The sequence below is a fragment of the Scyliorhinus torazame genome, chromosome 19, assembly GCF_047496885.1.
Source record: "Scyliorhinus torazame isolate Kashiwa2021f chromosome 19, sScyTor2.1, whole genome shotgun sequence".
In the NCBI taxonomy this organism is placed as follows: domain Eukaryota; kingdom Metazoa; phylum Chordata; class Chondrichthyes; order Carcharhiniformes; family Scyliorhinidae; genus Scyliorhinus; species Scyliorhinus torazame.
In genome coordinates, this window is record NC_092725.1 from 126,900,840 (window position 1) to 126,922,947 (window position 22,108).

Consider the following 22,108-nt stretch of genomic DNA (forward strand, 5'->3'; position numbering starts at 1 on the left):
GGAGTTTGCACATTCTCCCAGTGTCTGCTTGGGTCTCACCCCCACAGCCCAAAGATGTTTTAATATACTACATCCCTATTTGTGCGTGTAGTCACTCCTGAAGCGAAGCGTCCTTCCCTCACAGCTTTACAAATTAAAAAATATTGGGGTTTCTGTCCGGTATCCTGGCAAAGGTTGAGGTCTGGCCCAGGATCATGATGTAGTTCAAAGAGGTGGAATTCAAAGGTAGGTAAAGGTGGAACTGTTTAGGGTGGGAAGTCCAGAGCATTTAGAATTCCTAGGCAGCTGAATACATGCCCTCTCCACCAACTCCCCAATGACAAAAATAATTTTTTGTTTTTTCGTTATTAATAATTTTTTAATTTTTAGTGATTAAACTTCTCTCCTGCGCAGTTTTGAATAAACAGGCTTGATGTCAATTGATGTGCATCAAGGCAGATTACCACTTATCTATTGCAGAGAAGCAGATCAGAATTTATTTTTGTTTGCTGCACAGTAGGATGCTCGAGGTGTATTGCTAAAACTACCAGCAAATCCAAAACACAGTTGTGTAGTGACCCTCTTTATTGGTGTGTCAGAAATGTTTGGTTGTCTAAACATGATTAGAATTTAAAGTAGCTTCAACTACATAAATAATGTACCTATTTGCTCCAAGAATAAAAAGCAATAGGAGGAAAGGACCATACATTTATCGAGCCTGCTTCATTGTCCAACACAATCATGGCTCACCTTTGGCTTCAACTCCACTTTCCCGCTCATTCCCCATATTCCTGGATTCCCCGAGACACCAAAAATCTGTCTATTTCAGCCTTAAATATATTCAAGGAGGGTGCATCCACAACTCTCTGGGTTAGAGAATTCAAAAGATTCACAATACTTTGAATGAAGTAATTTCTCCGCATCTCAGTCCTGTGATCAGGACCCTCATCCTGAAACCCTGTCCCCAGGCAGGCGGAAACAACCTCACAGTATTCACCCTGTCAAGCCCCTTCATAACCTTGCACGTTTCAATGAGGTCACCTCTAAATGTCTTAAACTCCAGTGAACGTAAACTTTATTTACTCTCCCCCCCCCCCCCAAACATAGGACAATCCTCTCACTCAAGGGACCAATCTTGCGAACTGTTGGTCTATTCCCTTCAAGTATGTCTGCTGAATAGCCCAATCACTTTCGCCTGTTCAGAATTTGGTTTTCAACAATTGGACAAAAGTACCAGAGATTTTAGCTTATTCAATAATGATGTGCTTTTTCTTTCACAAGCCTGTCTGAAGCTAGTGTGTCCTTTTATTTGATTTGATTTGAGTTATTGTCACATGTACCGAAGTACAGTGAAAAGTATTTTTCTGCGGCCGAGGAACGTACACAGTACGTACATAGTAGATACAAGATTAATCAACAGAGAACATTGAAAAATGGTACATCGACAAAAAAGTGATTGGTTACAGTGTGGAACAAGGGGCCAAACAAAGCAAATACATGAGCAAGAGCAGCATAGAGCGTCGTGTTCTTACAGGGAACAGATCAGTCCGAGGGGGAGTCGTTGAGGAGTCTTGTAGCTGTGGGGAAGAAGCTGTTTCTATGTCTGGATGTGCGGGTCTTCACAGGATCTTCTGCCTAATGGAAGTAGGCAATGCCTGGGTGGGAGGGGTCTCTGATAATGCTGCCAGCCTTCCTGAGGCAGCGGGAGGTGTAGACAGAATCAATGTGGGGGTGGCAGGTTTGTGTGATACGTTGGGCTGAGTTCACCACACTCTGCAGCTTCTTGCGATCTTGGATCCAGCAGTTGCCATACCAGGCTGTGATGCAGCCAGATAGGATGCTCTCTATCGCACATCTGTAGCGGTTTGTGAGAGTCGATGCAGACATGCCAAATTTCTTTAGCTTCCGTAGGAAGTAGAGACGTTGTTGGGCTTTCTTGACTGTTGCATCAACGTGAGTGGACCAGGACAGACTGTTGGTGTCCTACTGAACTACCTGCCTCATAGTAGGGACCACTGTGACTTTTGTGCCCCCCCCCCCCGCCCCCCCCCCCCCCCGCCCCGGCAGGTTGAAGATTCTGAGACCAAGGAGATTAGAAGCAGTTGAAGAATTAAAGGTGACCTTTGTACATGATACACCTCACTGATCCCCCAGTCCACTGTACTTGGCTATCAACATTTGTCAGTGCTCTTTTTAATGAAAATAGTTTTCTGGAAAAAAAATACAGGTGAACAGGCCAAATAGAATATAATGTGGTATTGCGAGTCTGTCTGCAGCAGGAACCTGCATCCAAAGTGAAATGATAAAGCGAGGATTCTTTATTAGTTATTCCCAGAATATATGAATAAATCAATGCTCGGTGATCCTGTTCCTCTCTCTAAATTTAGTTTTTAAACAAAATCAATAGAAGATTAAAAAGGAACCCTTCAGCTGGTCAGGCAGCATCGGTCGAAGATTATTTGTGCAGAGCTCACAGATGAAAAAAAAACCCAAAAATATACAACAACAACAAAAAAAATCACTATTTCTGATGAGTTGTTGGTGTTCCCATCTTCGAGGAGTTTGTCAAAGTCAACCAGGGAACACAAAGCGAGATTCTACGAAGAGCTGAGATGGTCATGAGGGAAGAAAGCCACATTTCACGTGTATGATGTGCAAACATATCCTCCCAAAGGGGCACTTCTGAAAATGTTTCTGAGATGCAGAACAGATCACCAACTTACAGATTAGACTTACCAGGGATACTTTGTCTTCTAACCGCCAAAGTGCCCTCGGAAGCTTTTGCTGGGTTTGTAGATTTGGCGTATGGTCCCTCATCTGTAAAATAAAAATATTGGATCTGTCTAAAAGAATTATGAAAATGATTTATTTGTTGGAGGCAAAATGATTCCGTGAACTACGATGTAGAATTCTGATGTGATCAGTCAGCGAAGCCTCCGGATTAACATGGGATGTCTAAATCACCAAGAGATATGCAACAGCCAGCCACGCAGCCATTTAACATGAACCCAACAACATCAAACATGACTGGTTTCGTATTCAAGAGATCAGCGAGGCTAGAAAATAAATGGCGGAAAAATATAAAATGGCAAAAAGAACACAAGTATCACTGGTACGTTTGTAAGGTAAGTGGGTAGGGTTGGGGGGGGGAAGGGGGGGGGGGGATGGGCGTCAGGCTGTGGTAGTCGGGGGTCACTACTATAGTTACCCAGAAGTTAGAATTGGTTTTAATTCTTCCTGTGTCATGGGATACAGTTACAACGCCCTGGAGCTTGGAGGTTTCTGCCTCCAATTTGGGAAACTCACTGTTAAACCTGCACAACAACAGTAACACAATGAGGGCCGGGATAACCATAACTAAACTAAGTAGGTCTTTAGGTACTGCATTATTACATGTGTTGAAAACCCCAGCTGTAGGCTCGACACCTAAAAACATGCAGCCCTGTGTAAAATGGAGCTCTGCACACATCTGTGCATGTCTGCAGTGAGGTTCATGTTTATGACGAGCTGGCTGCATTTCGTTAAGATGTTTTGTTGAAATGGCTGAATTTCTGATTCTTGCAAAGCAAATGGAGCTTGTGATAAGTGGTGAAATGCCTGTACAAGAAGCTCCCAGCTGTAGTATGCGTGAAGGAATGTCAGATATCCCAAAGCTTCGCTCCATCCTGGAGCTGAGATTTGTGGCTGAGAGAAATGGAGATCAGTGATTCAAAACGTCAGCTGCCTATTTACACGCAGCACGTTTTTTTTAATGGCCAGCTTGGCTCAGTCGTGGTCCTCATTTCTGAGTTGAGAATTGAAGCCCCATTCTCGGAATGTCTGCCTATAACCTAAGGGGCTAACACTTCAGAAAGTTGGGCTTTTGGACGAGAAGCTAAACTACATGCGTCTTTTCAACTGAACATAAAGCTACCGTGCCACTTTTTCAAAGAAAAACCAGTTCCCTGACCCAACATTCACCCAACAATGATTTGCTGAGGTAAATGTGGCTCCAACTTTCAAACAGAAACGTATCACAGCAAGCAATGAGATGAATAAACAATGAATTTTGACAGCTTTAACAAAGAAGAGGGAGTGAGGACGTGTCAGGGGCCAGAGTTGGATGCCTTTTGGTTAAGTTCCACTGTAGGATCAAGCCCAGGTCAGCTGGGATCCCACATGTCTCTTTTTGCGAGGACTATGAATTGGATTCAATTTGAAATGGTTTTTGGAACAAGCAAGGAGCTGGATTAGGGGGGTTGCCCTGTCAGCTCTGTGCATTGACTTTGTAACTCTGGGAAAGGAATAAATGCTTCACAGCATTACAATCTTCAGCAGTCCTCAATTATGAAGTATAATATGAAAGAGTACATTGAAGAGTTGGTGCAACCAAGAGAAATATTTAAGAGAGAGGCATTCATTTTCTGTCCAGTGTAAATGTATTATTTTAAATCATTTGTGAAGATATTCTGATTAGTATGTTGCTTGTATTATAACGTTTTACATTGTAATGGTGTTTGATTATACTTTTTGCAGCTATGAGGAAGCTAAAGGGTTAATGGTAAAATAACGTATGCATTACCCCCAGAACCGGTGCTGGTCGTTTGACGCCATAAGTGGATCTCAGTGTCGTGTGATTGGCATATGACATGAAAATGACGCCAGCGACTCTTGAGATTAGATGGCCAGGCCACATGTAGTAAGGGTTCAGGTCACACAGTGGCAGGGGTGATGTGCGGAAACAGAAATTACACGTAGGCATCCCCTGGGGTGAATAAAACTCGGTGAGTTGAGGCACACAGCGTCACGGGAGGAGGAGCCGGGGAAGAGAAGATATTGAAGAGAACCAAAGACAAAGACAACATCACCTGTGACCAGGCAGCTTTTCGGAGCAAGGTTTGGCAGCAGCTTATCTACTACCAACTTAATATTTAAGTCTACCATTTACTTAATATATTCTGGTAACTTGTTGCACCAAAATCACTTGCCTGTAGCCAAGAACCCAATTAAGATCAGGGAGTTGTGTGCAGCAGGTATTCATTTGATTGTTTGTTAAGTACAGCTCGTACAAAATATTTGATCAAATCCACTTGAAAATGTAGTGTAGTCTGTAGCAAAGTATAAGGAACTAAAATAATACAAATTGGTCTGATTCACTGTCAATATTAATGTGGCCTCATGGAGTTCTCTGCTATGAGATCCCTATTTTAGTTCTTCTTCGGTCTAATTGAGGTAGCCAAAGATTATAATACCTCACCGTATTGGTGCTGTGAGGTAGTGTTAGATATGCAGAGAAGTGAACTTGGTTCAAAGAACAAATAGTCCAATAAAGGCTAACAATTCTGCTTTGTAACAAATCTGACTTGAGTCAAACAAACAAGCACAAATCATTCCAATTTAATGGTGGAAGCAAAGCTAACAAAGGCAGAGATAGAAATTGTTATGTATTCTTCCCATCTGACACCTGGAAAATGGGCACAAAACATTCAAATGCATCAGTGGAGCTGCCGGCGACCAAAATGCACAAGCGCTACTCATCATGCTAACGTCACAATGCCCATCTTTCATTAAAAAAGGTACCCAAAGGGCAGCATGTGGCGCAGTGGTTAGCACTGGGACTGCGGCGCTGAAGACCCAGGTTCGAATCCTGATCCTGGGTCACTGTCCGTGTGGAGTTTGTACATTCTCCCCATGTCTGCGTGGGTTTCACCCCCACAATCCAAAGATGTGCAGGTTAGGTGGATTGGCCAGGCTAAATTGCCCCTTAATTGGAAAAAAAATAATTCGGTACTCTAAATTTATAATTTAAAAAAAAGGTACCCAAAACCAGCTTGTGGTAGTCTGTGTAGAGGTATTACAGTAACTGGTAATGCTGGAACACCATTGGTAGATATTGTATGTTTCCGATTGGTCAAGCTGTATGGTAGCTCCGCCCTGCAAGGTGGAGTATAAGAGCCCGTGCCGCCCCAGCAGCCTTCATTCTGTACCTGAGCTGCTGGGGGAAACATCTAGATTATTAAAGCCTTCAGTTGGACTACAACCTCGCTTTAGTGGTCATTGATCGTGCATCACAGCTTTAATTCCAATAAGTAAGTAAATTCAGAGTCTACAACCTACTATAAAGGCCTCTTACTAAAATTGGTCACTATCAAGCAGGGAAGGCACCAAGTGTTCTGGTTCCTGATTCTCCAGTAGCCCCAGAGGCTACCAACCAAAAGATAAGTTGTAAAAAAAAGTCCTATGGAGTCAGGAGGAGCAGGGATGCTTCTGTGACTTCAGAGAAATTGCCATCGCTACCCCACACCCACCACATCCAGCTTTCACACACTCGCAATCCCGCAGCTCACGTAACTCGAGGGCCCCTGCCAGCAAGGCCGGCTGCCTCAACGGTGACCCTTTCACCATGGCCACACACACCACACACACACTCACCACACACACATCACCCCCCCCACACACACCCCACACACACTCACCACACACTCATTCACTACACACACACACACCACACCCCCCACACACTCACCACACACACAAACCCCACACACACTCACCACACACCTCACACACCACTCACACACACACGCATCCCCCCACACACACACACAACCACCCACACCACACACACACTCACCACACACACATCACCCCCCCCACACACACCCCACACACACTCACTCACTACACACACCACACCCCCCACACACACACCCCACACACACACTCACCACACACACAAACCCCACACACACTCATCACACACCACACACACCACTCACACACACACGCACCCCCCCCACACACACACACAACCACCCATACCACACACACACACACCATACACACTCACCCACCCACACACCCCCTTAACACCACACACACTCACCCACCCACACACCCCCTTAACACCACACACACACAACCACCCACACACGCACACACACCACACACATACCACACTCACCACACACACACATCACACCCACACACACCACGCCCATACACACACCACACACACACAACCACCCACACACACACCACACACAACCACCCACACACACCACACACACACACCACGCCCATACACACACCACACTCACGCCACACACACACCACACTCACACATCACACACACACTCACCACACCCCCACACGCGCACACACCCCACACCACACACACACCCACACACACCACACACACATACCACACACACTCACACACACATACCACACACACACACCACAAACCACACACCCATCACACACACACACACCACACACACACACCACACACACACCACACACATATACACACCACACACACACAACCACCCACACACTCAGCACACACACCCCCACACGTGCACACACCCCACACACACTCACCACACCACACACTCACTCACCACACACACACACACCACACACACACACCACGCCCACACACCACGCCCACACACACACACACCACACACACACCCACCACAAACCACACACCCACCACACCTGCACACACCACACACACACACGACACACACACTACACCCACACACCACACCCACACACACCACGTGCTTAGACGGGGCGGAGTTTGTAAGGAGCATCCAGGAGGGCTTCTTAAAACAATATGTAGACAGTCCAACAGTGACCCTTTCACCATGGCCACACACACCACACACACACTCACCACACACACATCACCCCCCCCCACACACACATCCCACACACACTCATTCACTACACACACACACACCACACACCCCACACACTCACCACACACACTCACCACACACCTCACACACCACTCACACACACACGCATCCCCCCACACACACACACAACCACCCACACCACACACACACTCACCACACACACATCACCCCCCCCACACACACCCCACACACACTCACTCACTACACACACCACACCCCCCACACACACACCCCACACACACACTCACCACACACACTCACCACACACACAAACCCCACACACACTCATCACACACCACACACACCACTCACACACACACGCACCCCCCCCCACACACACACACAACCACCCATACCACACACACACACACCATACACACTCACCCACCCACACACCCCCTTAACACCACACACACTCACCCACCCACACACCCCCTTAACACCACACACACACAACCACCCACACACGCACACACACCACACACATACCACACTCACCACACACACACACCACACCCACACACACCACGCCCATACACACACCACACACACACAACCACCCACACACACACCACACACAACCACCCACACACACCACACACACACACCACGCCCATACACACACCACACTCACGCCACACACACACCACACTCACACATCACACACACACTCACCACACCCCCACACGCGCACACACCCCACACCACACACACCCACACACACCACACACACATACCACACACACTCACACACACATACCACACACACACACCACAAACCACACACCCATCACACACACACACACCACACACACACCACACACACACACCACACACACCACGCACATATACACACCACACACACACAACCACCCACACACTCAGCACACACACCCCCACACGTGCACACACCCCACACACACTCACCACACCACACACTCACTCACCACACACACACACACCACACACACACACCACGCCCACACACACACACCACACACACACCCACCACAAACCACACACCCACCACACCTGCACACACCACACACACACACGACACACACACTACACCCACACACCACACACACACACAACCACCCACACACACACCACACACACACCACACCCACACACACCACGGGCTTAGACGGGGCGGAGTTTGTAAGGAGCATCCAGGAGGGCTTCTTAAAACAATATGTAGACAGTCCAACTAGGGAAGGGGTGGTACTGGACCTGGTATTGGGGAATGAGCCCGGCCAGGTGGTAGATGTTTCAGTAGGGGAGCATTTCGGTAACAGTGACCACAATTCAGTAAGTTTTAAAGTACTGGTGGACAAGGATAAGAGTGGTCCTAGGATGAATGTGATAAATTGGGGAAGGCTAATTATAACAATATTAGGCGGGAACTGAAGAACATAGATTGGGGGCGGATGTTTGAGGGCAAATCAACATCTGACATGTGGGAGGCTTTCAAGTGGCAGTTGAAAGGAATTCAGGACCGGCATGTTCCTGTGAGGAAGAAGGACAAATACGGCAATTTTCGGGACCCTTGGATGACGAGTGATATTGTAAGCCTCGTCAAAAAGAAAAAGGAGGCATTTGTCAGGGCTAAAAGGCTGGGAACAGACGAAGCCTGCGTGGAATATAAGGAAAGTAGGAAGGAACTTTAGCAAGGAGTCAGGAGGGCTAGAAGGGGTCACGAAAAGTCATTGGCAAATAGGGTTAAGGAAAATCCCAAGGCTTTTTACACGTACATAAAAAGCAAGAGGGTAGCCAGGGAAAGGGTTGGCCCACTGAAGGATAGGCAAGGGAATCTATGTGTGGAGCCAGAGGAAATGGGCGAGGTACTAAATGAATACTTTGCATCAGTATTCACCAAAGAGAAGGAATTGGTAGATGTTGAGTCTGGAGAAGGGGGTGTAGATAGCCTGGGACACATTGTGATCCAAAAAGACGAGGTGTTGGGTGTCTTAAAAAATATTAAGGTAGATAAGTCCCCAGGGCCTGATGGGATCTACCCCAGAATACTGAAGGAGGCTGGAGAGGAAATTGCTGGGGCCTTGACAGAAATCTTTGGATCCTCGCTGTCTTCAGGGGATGTCCCGGAGGACTGGAGAATAGCCAATGTTGTTCCTCTGTTTAAGAAGGGTAGCAAGGATAATCCCGGGAACTACAGGCCGGTGAGCCTTACTTCAGTGGTAGGGAAATTACTGGAGAGAATTCTTCGAGGCAGGATCTACTCCCATTTGGAAGCAAATGGACATATTAGTGAGAGGCAGCACGGTTTTGTGAAGGGGAGGTCGTGTATCACTAACTTGATAGAGTTTTTCGAGGAGGTCACTAAGATGATTGATGCAGGTAGGGCAGTGGATGTTGTCTATATGGACTTCAGTAAGGCCTTTGACAAGGTCCCTCATGGTAGACTAGTACAAAAGGTGAAGTCACACGGGATCAGGGGTGAGCTGGCAAGGTGGATACAGAACTGGCTAGGCCATAGAAGGCAGAGAGTAGCAATGGAAGGATGCTTTTCTCATTGGAGGGCTGTGACCAGTGGTGTTCCACAGGGATCAGTGCTGGGACCTTTGCTCTTTGTAGTATATATAAATGATTTGGAGGAAAATGTAACTGGTCTGATTAGTAAGTTTGCAGACGACACAAAGGTTGGTGGAATTGCGGATAGCGATGAGGACTGTCGGAGGATACAGCAGGATTTAGATTGTTTGGAGACTTGGGCGGAGAGATGGCAGATGGAGTTTAATCCGGACAAATGTGAGGTAATGCATTTTGGAAGGTCTAATGCAGGTAGGGAATATACAGTGAATGGTAGAACCCTCAAGAGTATTGAAAGTCAAAGAGATCTAGGAGTACAGGTCCACAGGTCATTGAAAGGGGCAACACAGGTGGAGAAGGTAGTCAAGAAGGCATACGGCATGCTTGCCTTCATTGGCCGGGGCATTGAGTATAAGAGTTGGCAAGTCATGTTGCAGCTGTATAGAACCTTAGTTAGGCCACACTTGGAGTATAGTGTTCAATTCTGGTCGCCACACAACCAGAAGGATGTGGAGGCTTTAGAGAGGGTGCAGAAGAGATTTACCAGAATGTTGCCTGGTATGGAGGGCATTAGCTATGAGGAGCGGTTGAATAAACTCGGTTTGTTCTCACTGGAACGAAGGAGGTTGAGGGGAGACCTGATAGAGGTATACAAAATTATGAGGGGCATAGACAGAGTGGATAGTCAGAGGCTTTTCCCCAGGGTAGAGGGGTCAATTACTAGGGGGCATAGGTTTAAGGTGAGAGGGGCAAGGTTTAGAGTAGATGTACGAGGCAAGTTTTTTACGCAGAGGGTAGTGGGTGACTGGAACTCACTACCGGAGGAGGTGGTGGAAGCAGGGACGATAGTGACATTTAAGGGGCATCTTGACAAATACATGAATAGGATGGGAATAGAAGGATACGGACCCAGGAAGTGTAGAAGATTGTAGTTTAGTCGGGCAGCATGGTCGGCACGGGCTTGGAGGGCCGAAGGGCCTGTTCCTGTGCTGTACATTTCTTTGTTCTTTGTTCATACACACACCACACTCACGCCACACACACCACACACACTCACCACACACACCACCCACACCCCCACACGCGCACACACCCCACACTCACTCACCACACACACACACACCACACACCCACACACACCACTCCCACACACCCACACACACCAACCACACACTCACACACACACATACCACACTCACCACACACACACACACCACAAACCACACACACACACACCACACACACACACCCAACCACCCACACACACCACACCCACACACCACGCCCATATACACACCACCACCCACACACACACCACACACACAACCACCCACACACACACCACACACACAACCACCCACACTCACCATACACACACCAAACTCACACCACACACACCACACTCACACATCACATACACACTCACCACACATACCCCCACACGTGCACACACCCCACACACAGTCACCACACACTCACTCACCACACACACACACACCACACGCACACACACACACCACGCCCACACACACACCACGCCCACACACACACACCACACACACACACCACACTCACCACACACACACACCACAAACCACACACACCCACCACACCCGCACACACCACGCCCACACACACACCACACACACAACCACCCACACACACAGCACACACACAACCACACACAGTCACCATACACACACCAGTCACGCCACACACACCACACTCACCACACACCCACTCACCACACCACACCCACGCACACACCACACCCACACACATACCACACACACACAACCACCCACACACACAGCACACACACAACCACACACAGTCACCATACACACACCACACTCACGCCACACACACCACACTCACCACACACCCACTCACCACACCACACCCACGCACGCACACACCACACCCACCACGCCCACACACATACCACACACACACAACCACCCACATACACACCACACACACACCACACTCACGCCACACCACTCACACACCACACACACACCCCCCCACAAGCACACACCCGACACACGCACACACCCCACACACACTCACCTCACACACACCACACACTCGCCACACACTCAAACACACACCCCATACACACACACACAACCACCCACGCCACACACACACACACACACTCACCATACACACCCAGACACACACACACACACACACACCCTTTACACCACTCACACACAACCACCCACACACACCACAAACCACCCACACAACCACCCACACACCCATCACACATACACACACCACGCCCACACACCACACACACAACCACCCACATACACACCACACACACAACCACCCACACACACACCACACACACAACCACCCACACACACACCACACACACTCACCATACACACACCACACTCACACTCACCACACACACACTCACCATACACACACACAGCACACACACACTCACCATACACACACACACACACACTGACCATACACACACCACACACCTCCATGGATGCCATGAAGAAATAGAAAAAACTGTATCATTTGAGGGCCAGTTTCTGATGAAAAACCAACTGTACATTGGACAGCTTGAATTCCTTGGCGAGGTAGACTGGCCCTTCTAATTCGGTTAGCGTGCTGTACACACACTGTCTCCGACATCTGGAATGACACAAACACACTGCAGAAATTGATTTGGTCAAGCTTCTATATTTAACTTGATCCCGTGCTCGATCAATTTTCAAATGTCCACAGGTAATCATTTTCAGATGATTTACAATTTGAAGTATAAACTACCTGGCATTGCACAAGATCAGCATTAATTAACTGCACCAATGCATTCTTGCTCAGACATGTACACACACTGTCTGTGTGGAGTCTGCACATTTTCCCCGTGTCTGCGCAGGTTTCCTCCGGGTGCTCCGGTTTCCTCCAACAAGTCCCGAAAGACGTGCTGATAGGCAATTTGGACATTCTGAATTCTCTCTCTGTGTACCTGAACAGGCGCCGGAATGTGGCGACTAGGGGCTTTTCACAATAACTGCATGGCAGTGTTAATGTAAGAGTCTTTTGATTCTTTATTTAGTAACATGAGGAGTGTGCTTTTGGCACAAATGGACCACTTATAAAATTCCATCACTTTTGACAAAGCGACTTCTTCCCCCCTCAAGTTTCCACTCGCTCCCATCTCCTTGTCAGCAAACACACAATCTGTCATCGCCTAGCCGAAGTAGAGGAAAAATCTCAGAACACATTAAAAAAAAAACTGCTGCTTTAAAATATATTCCAAGTGCTACTTGGGATAAGTTATTAATAGAGGTGAAATTGGGTTTATCAGATAGAATACATTTTTAATTGGAGTGCCGAGTCTACCACCTGACCTACCTGATTTCAAACAATTGAAAGTGACTTCAAAAAGCTTTGCAGCACAATTTGTTGGTGATATGGGTGCACTGCAGTCAGCCTCTCAATAGATTTTAAAAATTCAATAGCTTTTCAAACGTGCCATGATGTCCTTGCAAAACCTTTTTTAAAAAGCCCTCGTAAACAGAATCGGCAATGGTGATTAATTTGATCTGGGGCATCACCAGTTTTGCGGACATAAGCTGCTTCTGGCACAATGCGCTTTTAAAACTAGGGGAAAAAAAGTTTGCGGGAAATGCCCAAGTTGTGCAGAGTGAGATTTGCATTGAAAATTCCACAATCCTTTGCAATGGTTTGACCATTGATAAATTGCACTGAAGTACACAATACAACCTTGCAGGCCACGTTGTACAACTGAGAAACACACCCTTATATTGCAGAACAAATTCTGTAAAATAAGTTACAAACTTTACTGTGAATTCAGACCACACACCCCCCCAGCAAAAATCTCAGCAATTTGCTTTTGGAGAAAGACTGATTAATACCCATAATCGTTATATATTCATAAAGCCTGTATTAGATCATCAGTTCAATTACTTGACACGTTTAAAGAGTCACACAGATTGACTTTGGCATGAGTCTCAAATCTTTAAGCAGTAAGGTCAATATTCTCTGTCTGATTTCAAAGATACCATTTGACAGCAGTTTCTTCAAGTCAGACAATGATCACATTTTCACTGGGCAGAATGCATATTTAACGAAGGGAAAACAGAGAATCCGGGGAGTCACAAGAGTAAAATTGGAACCGCAAATTTTCTTGTGCTTTTACTCACCAAAGTCACTGCTAAGTTCATGGTTAAGTCCACATAACAAATCCATGACATGGTAAAAACTTGAACAAGATGCCCAGCTAATCTAGCAGCGTTCCAGCACTAAAGCCAGTCCTACAGCGAATACTACTCCTGGTTAGATACATAGATTCTCAGCAGCAGTGAGCCGCTTGTGCCAATTCATTTGTTGGAAGCAATTAAATTCAGACTCAGCAGTGAGCATGTATGTCATCGTCCCAGTGTCCACGAGCAAAAGACTGGAAACTCACTCAGGAATCACCGCCGAGACAATTCCCCACCCTCGGCTGAATGAGCTAGCCCTACTTTCAGACTTGATAAGCGTCGAGTAGTTTAATTTAGCTCCAACACTCAACAGCCAGTTATTTGGCACGGCAGGATTTTGGTGGCTGGATTTATCCACATATCTCCTCTGTCTGCAATGTCAAAGGTTACTCACGCCTAGATTTATAGGCTGCCAGCTAGTACAGTACTGTGTTGCACAAGTCAACACGTGGCATTGCAGGCATTTAGAATATGATACTAAATCAGTCTACTTAGAACGACAGCACAGTAAAGCTAAACAAGTCTATTCCACAATGACACCGAAAAATAGGTTTACAGCACAGGGGCGGTACAGTTGATCCATCGTGTCTGTGCCCGCTCTCCCCTAGAGCAATACAAACCAATCCCACTTACCCTGCGCTCCCACCATTGCTGTATATCTGTGCATGAAATAAGTGTGCACCTCCCCACTAAAAGGCTCAATGTTTTCATCTTTAACTAGTCTGAGTTAAAAGAAATTATGCACCAACAGCAGTGTGAAGAAATCAGACCTGGATCTCTCATCTCATTTACTTACTGATCATCTTGAATGGTTGATACTCTAATCACTGACTCATCATCCAGAAGGAAACAATCTCTGACCTATTCACCCCATCAAATTTTTAAAAAGCCATGATTGCATCTGCTCTCCTTAGAACTATTCTGATGAATTAAAAAGAAGCGACTCATTCTGGACTTGGGTCAGGTGCTCCCTAAAAACTACCTGAAGTTGGATTAAACCAAGCCTCACGCACGAGGGCGTGGATTTCACCCTGTGAAGGGGCTCACTCCACACCTCGCCCTAAAGGGAGGACAGTGGACAAAAAGTGTCACACAATCGGCTACTTTCGTAGTCCTGTGGGATTGAAGAATAGATTGAACAAATGAATGGGTGTCAGGGTGGCGAGCACTGCCGCCCCTGGGTGGGGTAACAGGGATAGGGTGGGGAATGAGCCGAGATAGGGTGCTCTTGGTGGCGGTGCGGTGGCACAGTCGTTAGCACTGCTGCTTCACAGCACCACTACCAGGGTTGAATCCGACCTTGGGTACCTGTCTGTGGAGATTGCACTTTCTTTCCGTGTCTGCGTGAGTGTCCGCAAAGGGGCAGCACTGTGGGGGCAGCACGGTAGCACAGTAGTTAGCAGAGTTGCTTCACAGCTCCAGGGTCCCAGGTTCGAGACCAAGCTTGGGTCACTGTCTGGGTCACAATCTGTGTGGAGTCTGCATGTTCTCCCCGTGTCTGCGTGGGTTTCCTCCGGGTGCTCCGGTTTCCTCCCACAGTCCAAAGACGTGCAGGTTAGGTGGATTGGCCATGCTAAATTGCCCTTAGTGTCCAAAAAGTTTGGGTGAGGTTACGGGGATAGGATCAAGGTTTGGGCTTAGATAGGGTGCTCTTTCCGAGGGCTGGTGCAGACTCGATGGGCCAAATGGCATCCTTCTGCACTTTAATTCTATAATTCCTACCACAGTCCAAAGATGTGCAGGTTAGGTGGATTGGCCATGCTAAATTGCCCTTAGTGTCGAAAAGGTTTGGGTGAGGTTATGGGGCTAGGGTAGAGGTTTGGGCTCAGATAGGGTGCTCTTTCCAAGGGCTGGTGCAGACTCGATGGGCCAAATGGCATCCTTCTGTACTGTAAATTCTTTTGGTGGGTTGGTGCAGAGTCGATGGGCTAAATGGACTTCTTCTGCACTGTAGGGATTCTCTGAATTGATTGTATTCTCATAGGCAGAGGGTTATTAGAGATGAGCTGTGAGTGACATCTCATGGGGATTGACATTAGGATATATTCTTCACTATCCACATTAATCATTGGAGGGACCATTCATAGGTTCACCGACTCAATTGTTAGAAATGTAGATGAGAAATAAAGATTATCATCAGCATTAGGGTTGCCAACTGTGATTTAATGTATTCCTGGAGATTGCATCACCAGACTTGCTCCCGCACTCCCACCCATTCATTGGCCAACACCATCTAGCCCCTACACCAATTGGAAAGCAAAAAGGCTCAAGACCTAATTGAATATTGTTTGACTGTCAGGCAACAATGTTTTCTCCCCACATTTTCGATATTTTTATATCTGGTAAAGAGAAACATTAAAAGAAAACTATCTTTTTAAAAATAAATTTAGAGTGCCCAATTCATTTTTCCAATCAAGGGACAATTTAGCGTGGCCAATCCATCTACTCTGCCCATCTTTGGGTTGTGGGGGCGAAAGCCACGCAAACACGGGGAGAATGTGCAAACAGTGACCCGGGATTGGGATCGAACCTGGGACATCAGCGCAGGCTAACCACTGTGCCACAGTGTTACCCACAGAGAACTATCTTTCTTAATGTGCCTATTTTTCTCCAGCATGCACACAGCAATATCCTGGAGATCGATTTTCAATTCCTGGAGACTCCAGCCCGATCTTGGGAGGGTTGGCAACCCTAACCCAAATCAATGGAAAGTATTAGCCCGAGTTTGACAGATGACATTTAGTGTAAGGCTAATCCAAAACATATGTAATCCAGGGGGAGTTCTGAATTGAAGTCTATTAAACATGGAAGTGGCCTAGATTAATAGCACATGAGACTCTTAAGTCACGTGACCATTTCTGCAAACAAAAACAAATGGAGTTGTATAATGATAGAAGACAAAACAGTGCATGATGGGAGGTGGTGTTGTAGTGATAGTGTCACTATTTTGGTGATTCAGAGACCCAGGGTAATACTCTGGGGACCGGGTTCGAATTCCGCCAGGGCAGAAGGTGGCAATTGAATTCAATAAATATCTGGAATTAAAAATCTAATGATGACCATTGCAGACTGTCGTAAAAAACACCATCTGGTTCACTAACGTCCTTTTGGGAAGGAAATGACAACGGCAAACCCAGCCCTATCGAACCTGCAAAGTCCTCCTCACTAACATCTGGGAGCTTGTGCCAAAGTTGGGAGAGCTGTCTCACAGACTAACCAAGCAACAGCCTGACATAGTCATACCTAAAGAATCATACCTTACAGATGACATCCCAGGCGCCACTATCATCATCCCGGAGTATGTCCTGTCTCACCGGCAGGACAGACCCAGCTGAGGTGGCGGCACAGCCAGGAAGAGGGTGCCATGGGAGTTCTCAACATTGACACCGGACCCGGTGAGGTCTCATGGCTTCAGGTTAAACATGGGCAAGGAAACCTCATGCTGATTATCACAAATCGACCACCATCAGTTATTGAATCAGTACTCCTACATGCTGAACACCACTTGCAGGAAGCACTGAGGGTGGCAAAGCACAGAATGTACTCTGGGTGGGGGACTTAAAGGTCGATCACCAAGAGTGGCTCGGTAGCACCACTACTGACCAAGCCCGAAAGGACATAACTGCTAGACTGGGTCGGTGACATGCGGTGAGGGAACCAACAAGAGGGAACAACATACTTGATCTCATCCTCACCAATCTGCCAGCGAAGATGCATTTGTTCATGACAGTATCGGTAGGCGTGACCACTGCACAGTCCTTGTGGAGACAAAGTCCCGTCTTCATATTGAGGATACCCTCCATCATGTTATGTGGAACTACCACTGTGCTAAATGGGATAGACTCAGAACAGATCTAGCAACCCAAGACTGGGCATCCATCAGGCGCTTTGGGCCATCAGCGGCAGCAGAATTGTACTCAGCCACAATCTGCAACCTCATGGCGTGGCATATCCTTCACTCTGCCATTACCACAAGCCAGGGGATCAACCCTGTTTCAATGAAGAGTGCAGGAGGCCAGGCATCCTCAAAATACAGGACTATTTGCATGCCAAACACCATGAGCAGCAAGCGAAAGACAGAGCTAAGCGATCCCACAACCAACGGATCAGATCTAAGCTTTACAGTCCTGCCACATCCAGTCGTGAATGATGGTGAACAACTAAACAATTCATTGGAGGAGGAGGCTCCACAAATATCCCCACCTTCAATGCTGGAAGAGCCCAGCACATCTGTGCAAAAGACAAGGCTGAGAAGCATTTGCAGTAATCTGCAGCCAGATGTGCTGAATGAATGATACATCTGGGTTTCTTCTCGAGGTCCCCAACATCACAGATGCCACTCATCAGCATTTTGATTCACCCACATGATATCAAGAAATGGCTGAAGGCGCTGGATACTTCAAAGGCTAAGGGCCCTGACAATATTCTGGCAATAGTACTGAAGACTTTTGCTCCATAACTTATCGCACTCCTCGCCAAGCTGTTCCAGTACAGCTACAACACTAGCATCTACCCGGCAATATGGAAAATTGCCCAGGTGTGTCCTGTAGACAAAAAACAGGACAGATCCAACCCGGTCAAGTACCGCCCTAGTAGTCTGCTCTCAATCATTAGTAAAGTGCTGGAAGGGTCATCAACAATGCTAACAAGCAGGATTCACTGAGCGATAAATTCTTCACGGACGCTCAGTTTGGGTTCCGCCAGGGTCACCCAGCTCCTGACCTCATTAGAGCCTTGGCTCAAACATGGACAAAAGAGCTGAAGTCCAGAGGTGAGGTGAGAGCGACTGACCTTGATATCAAGGCAGCATTTGATCGAGTATGCCATCAAGGAGCTCCAGCAAAACCGGAGTCAATGGGAGTCAGAAGGAAACTCTCCACTGGTTGGTGTCATACGTAGCACAAAGGAAGATGGTTGTGGTGGTTGGAAGTCAGTCATCTCAGTCCCAGGACCTGACTGCAAGAGTTTCTCAGGGTAGTAGTGTCCATGGCGCAACCATCTTCAGCTGCTTCATCAATGTCCCTGCTTCCTACATAAAATCAGATGTAGGGATGTTCGCAGATGATTGCACAATGTTCAGCACCATTCACAACTCCTTAGACACTGAAGAAGTCCGTGTGCAAATGCAGCAAGACCTGGACAATATCTAGGCTTGGGTTGACAAGTGGCAAGTAACATTCGCACCACACAAGTGAAATGAAAATCGCTTATTGTCACAAGTAGGCTTCAAATGAAGTTACTGTGAAAAGACCCTAGCCGCCACATTCCGGCGCCTGTTCGGGGAGGCTGGTACGGGAATTGAACCCGCGCTGCTGGCCTGCCTTGGTCTGCTTTAAATGCCAGCCATTTAGCCCTGTGCTAAACCAGCCACTGGTTTACGAGATTGTCCAATAAGAGACAATCAATTCACGACACTCAATGGCATTCCTATTTCTGACTCCCCCACTATCATCATTCTGGGAGTTACCATTGATCATAAACTGAACTGGACTAGCCATAAAAATACCGTGACTACAAGAGTAGGTCAGAGGCTAGGGATCCTATGGCGAGTAACTCACCATCTGATTCCCCAATGCCTGTCCACCAACTACAAGGCACAAGTCAGGAGTGTGATGGAATACTCTCTATCTGCCTGGATGAGCACAGCTCCAACAACACTCAAGGAGCGTGACATTATCCAGGACAAAGAGCTGCTTTATTTGTTACCCCTTTCACAAGCATTCACTCCCTCCTCCACCGACACACAGTGGCAGCACTGTGGACCGTCTATGAGATGCACTGTAGCAACTCACCAAGGCTCCTTAGGCAGCACCTTCCAAACATAGAACATACAGTGCAGAAGGAGGCCATTTGGCCCATTGAGTCTGCACCGACCCACTTAAGCCCTCACTTCCACCCCACCCCCTGAACCCAACAACCCCTCCTGACCTTTTTGGACACTAAGGGCAATTTAGCATGGCCAATCCACTTAACCTGCACGTCTTTGGACTGTGGGAGGAAACCGGAGCACCCAGAGGTAACCCACGCAGACACGGGGAGAACGTGCAGACTCTGCACAGACAGTGACACCGGGAATCGAACCTGGGACCCGGGCACTGTGAAGCCACAGTGCAAACACCATGCTACCGTGCTGCCCCCCATGACCCATGACCACTACCATCGAGAAGGACAAGAGCAGCAGATACATGGGAACCCCACCACCTGGAGATTCCCCTCCAAGTCACTCACGATCCACTTGGAATTTTTTGCCGTTCCTTCAGTCACTGGCTCAAAATCCTGGAACTCCCTCCCTCGTAGCACTGTGTGTACACCGACACCTCATGGACTGCAGAGGTTCAAGAAGGCAGCTTCGCCATAGCCTTCTCAAGTGCAATTAAGGATGGGCAACAAATGTGTTGACCTAGCCAGCGAAGCCCATATCTATAGAAGAAATTAATTTTTAAAAAATGTTGGAAAGTTGAAACGGAAAATGCTCAGCTGGTCAGTTGAAGTCTTTGGAGAGAAAAACAGAAAGCATTTCAGGTCTGTGATCTGCCAGCAGAGTTTTAGGATGCATTGCTGAGACAACCAACTTAAAACAAAAAGCATCATCGTATCCTTGTACAAGACCTCGGTTTTCCCTAATCGAAAAGATGGTTTCTGTCTTGGCCCCATTACCTGACAGCTAATCCACAAGCTGGTGAAAGGTTCAGAAGCAAATTATCTCATAAATACTTTGTCTAGAGGCCCAAGATTCAGATATGGACTTCTAGGGAACCTCATTATTCAAAACAGTTAGACAAGTGTTAATGTGAATGGTGTAGTGATGAGGTCAGTCAGGTGGAATGAAGAGACATTCGTGGAAGTTTCATTAGCGTAGCACCAGGCTACATGCCAGCTGTGAAGAAAGTCATACAGACTTTAATCGTCAACTCGGTTTCCCTCTCCACAGGTGCTGCCAGTATTTAATTTCAGATTTCCAACATTCACTGTATTTTGCTTTTATTATATAGGCTATATGTCAGGATGCTTCCCTCAACCTTTGCAAGAAATGTGGATTAGCTATTGTACAGTGCAGGCTTTCAAAGGGGAGCAGACCAGTTCTTGCAGGAGGCTGGTATTGCTGTGTTGAAATGCATGTCGAATGTTGAGTGACATACCTCCTGATCACCTCACGGCCAACTAGAACATATAGTGCAGAAGGAGGCCATTCGGCCCATTGAGTCTGCACCGACCCACTTAAGCCCACACTTCCACCCTGTCCCCGCAACCCAATAACCCCTCCTAACCTTTTTGGTCACTAAGGGCAATTTATCATGGCCAATCCACCTAACCTGCACGTCTGTGGACTGTGGGAGGAAACCGGAGCACCCGGAGGAAACCCACACAGACACAGGGAGAACGTGCAGACAGTGATCCAGCAGGGAATCGAACCTGGGACCCTGGCGCTGTGAAGCAACAGTCCTAACCATGTGTGCTCCCATGCTGCACTGACTAGAGGACTCTTGGACTAGTTCCTGAGGAATTTCCCATAACTACTTTCTCCTGAATTAGCCTTGGCTCTTTTATCCCTCAGTCGATTACAGTCTGCGGGGATTGGGTTCACTGGAGATCATGCCTGTTTTGTTGCAATAGGACTCAATGGATCAG

The 22,108-nt window shown here is 47.3% G+C and overlaps 1 protein-coding gene across 5 annotated transcripts in view; it reads right to left on the reverse strand.

Annotated features, from left to right (window-relative positions):
- The window catches only part of grip1 (glutamate receptor interacting protein 1), a 589,949-nt gene that overhangs the window by 145,472 nt on the left and 422,369 nt on the right, over positions 1-22,108 (reverse strand). For 4 of the 5 annotated variants that reach the window (XM_072485188.1, XM_072485187.1, XM_072485191.1 and 1 more), the window contains exon 2: positions 2,716-2,796. In XM_072485188.1, the coding sequence (XP_072341289.1) occupies positions 2,716-2,796 (81 nt within the window). Of the gene's footprint in view, positions 1-2,715; positions 2,797-14,419; positions 14,784-22,108 lie in introns of those variants that run through there. The other variant, XM_072485190.1, reaches the window with a different exon arrangement.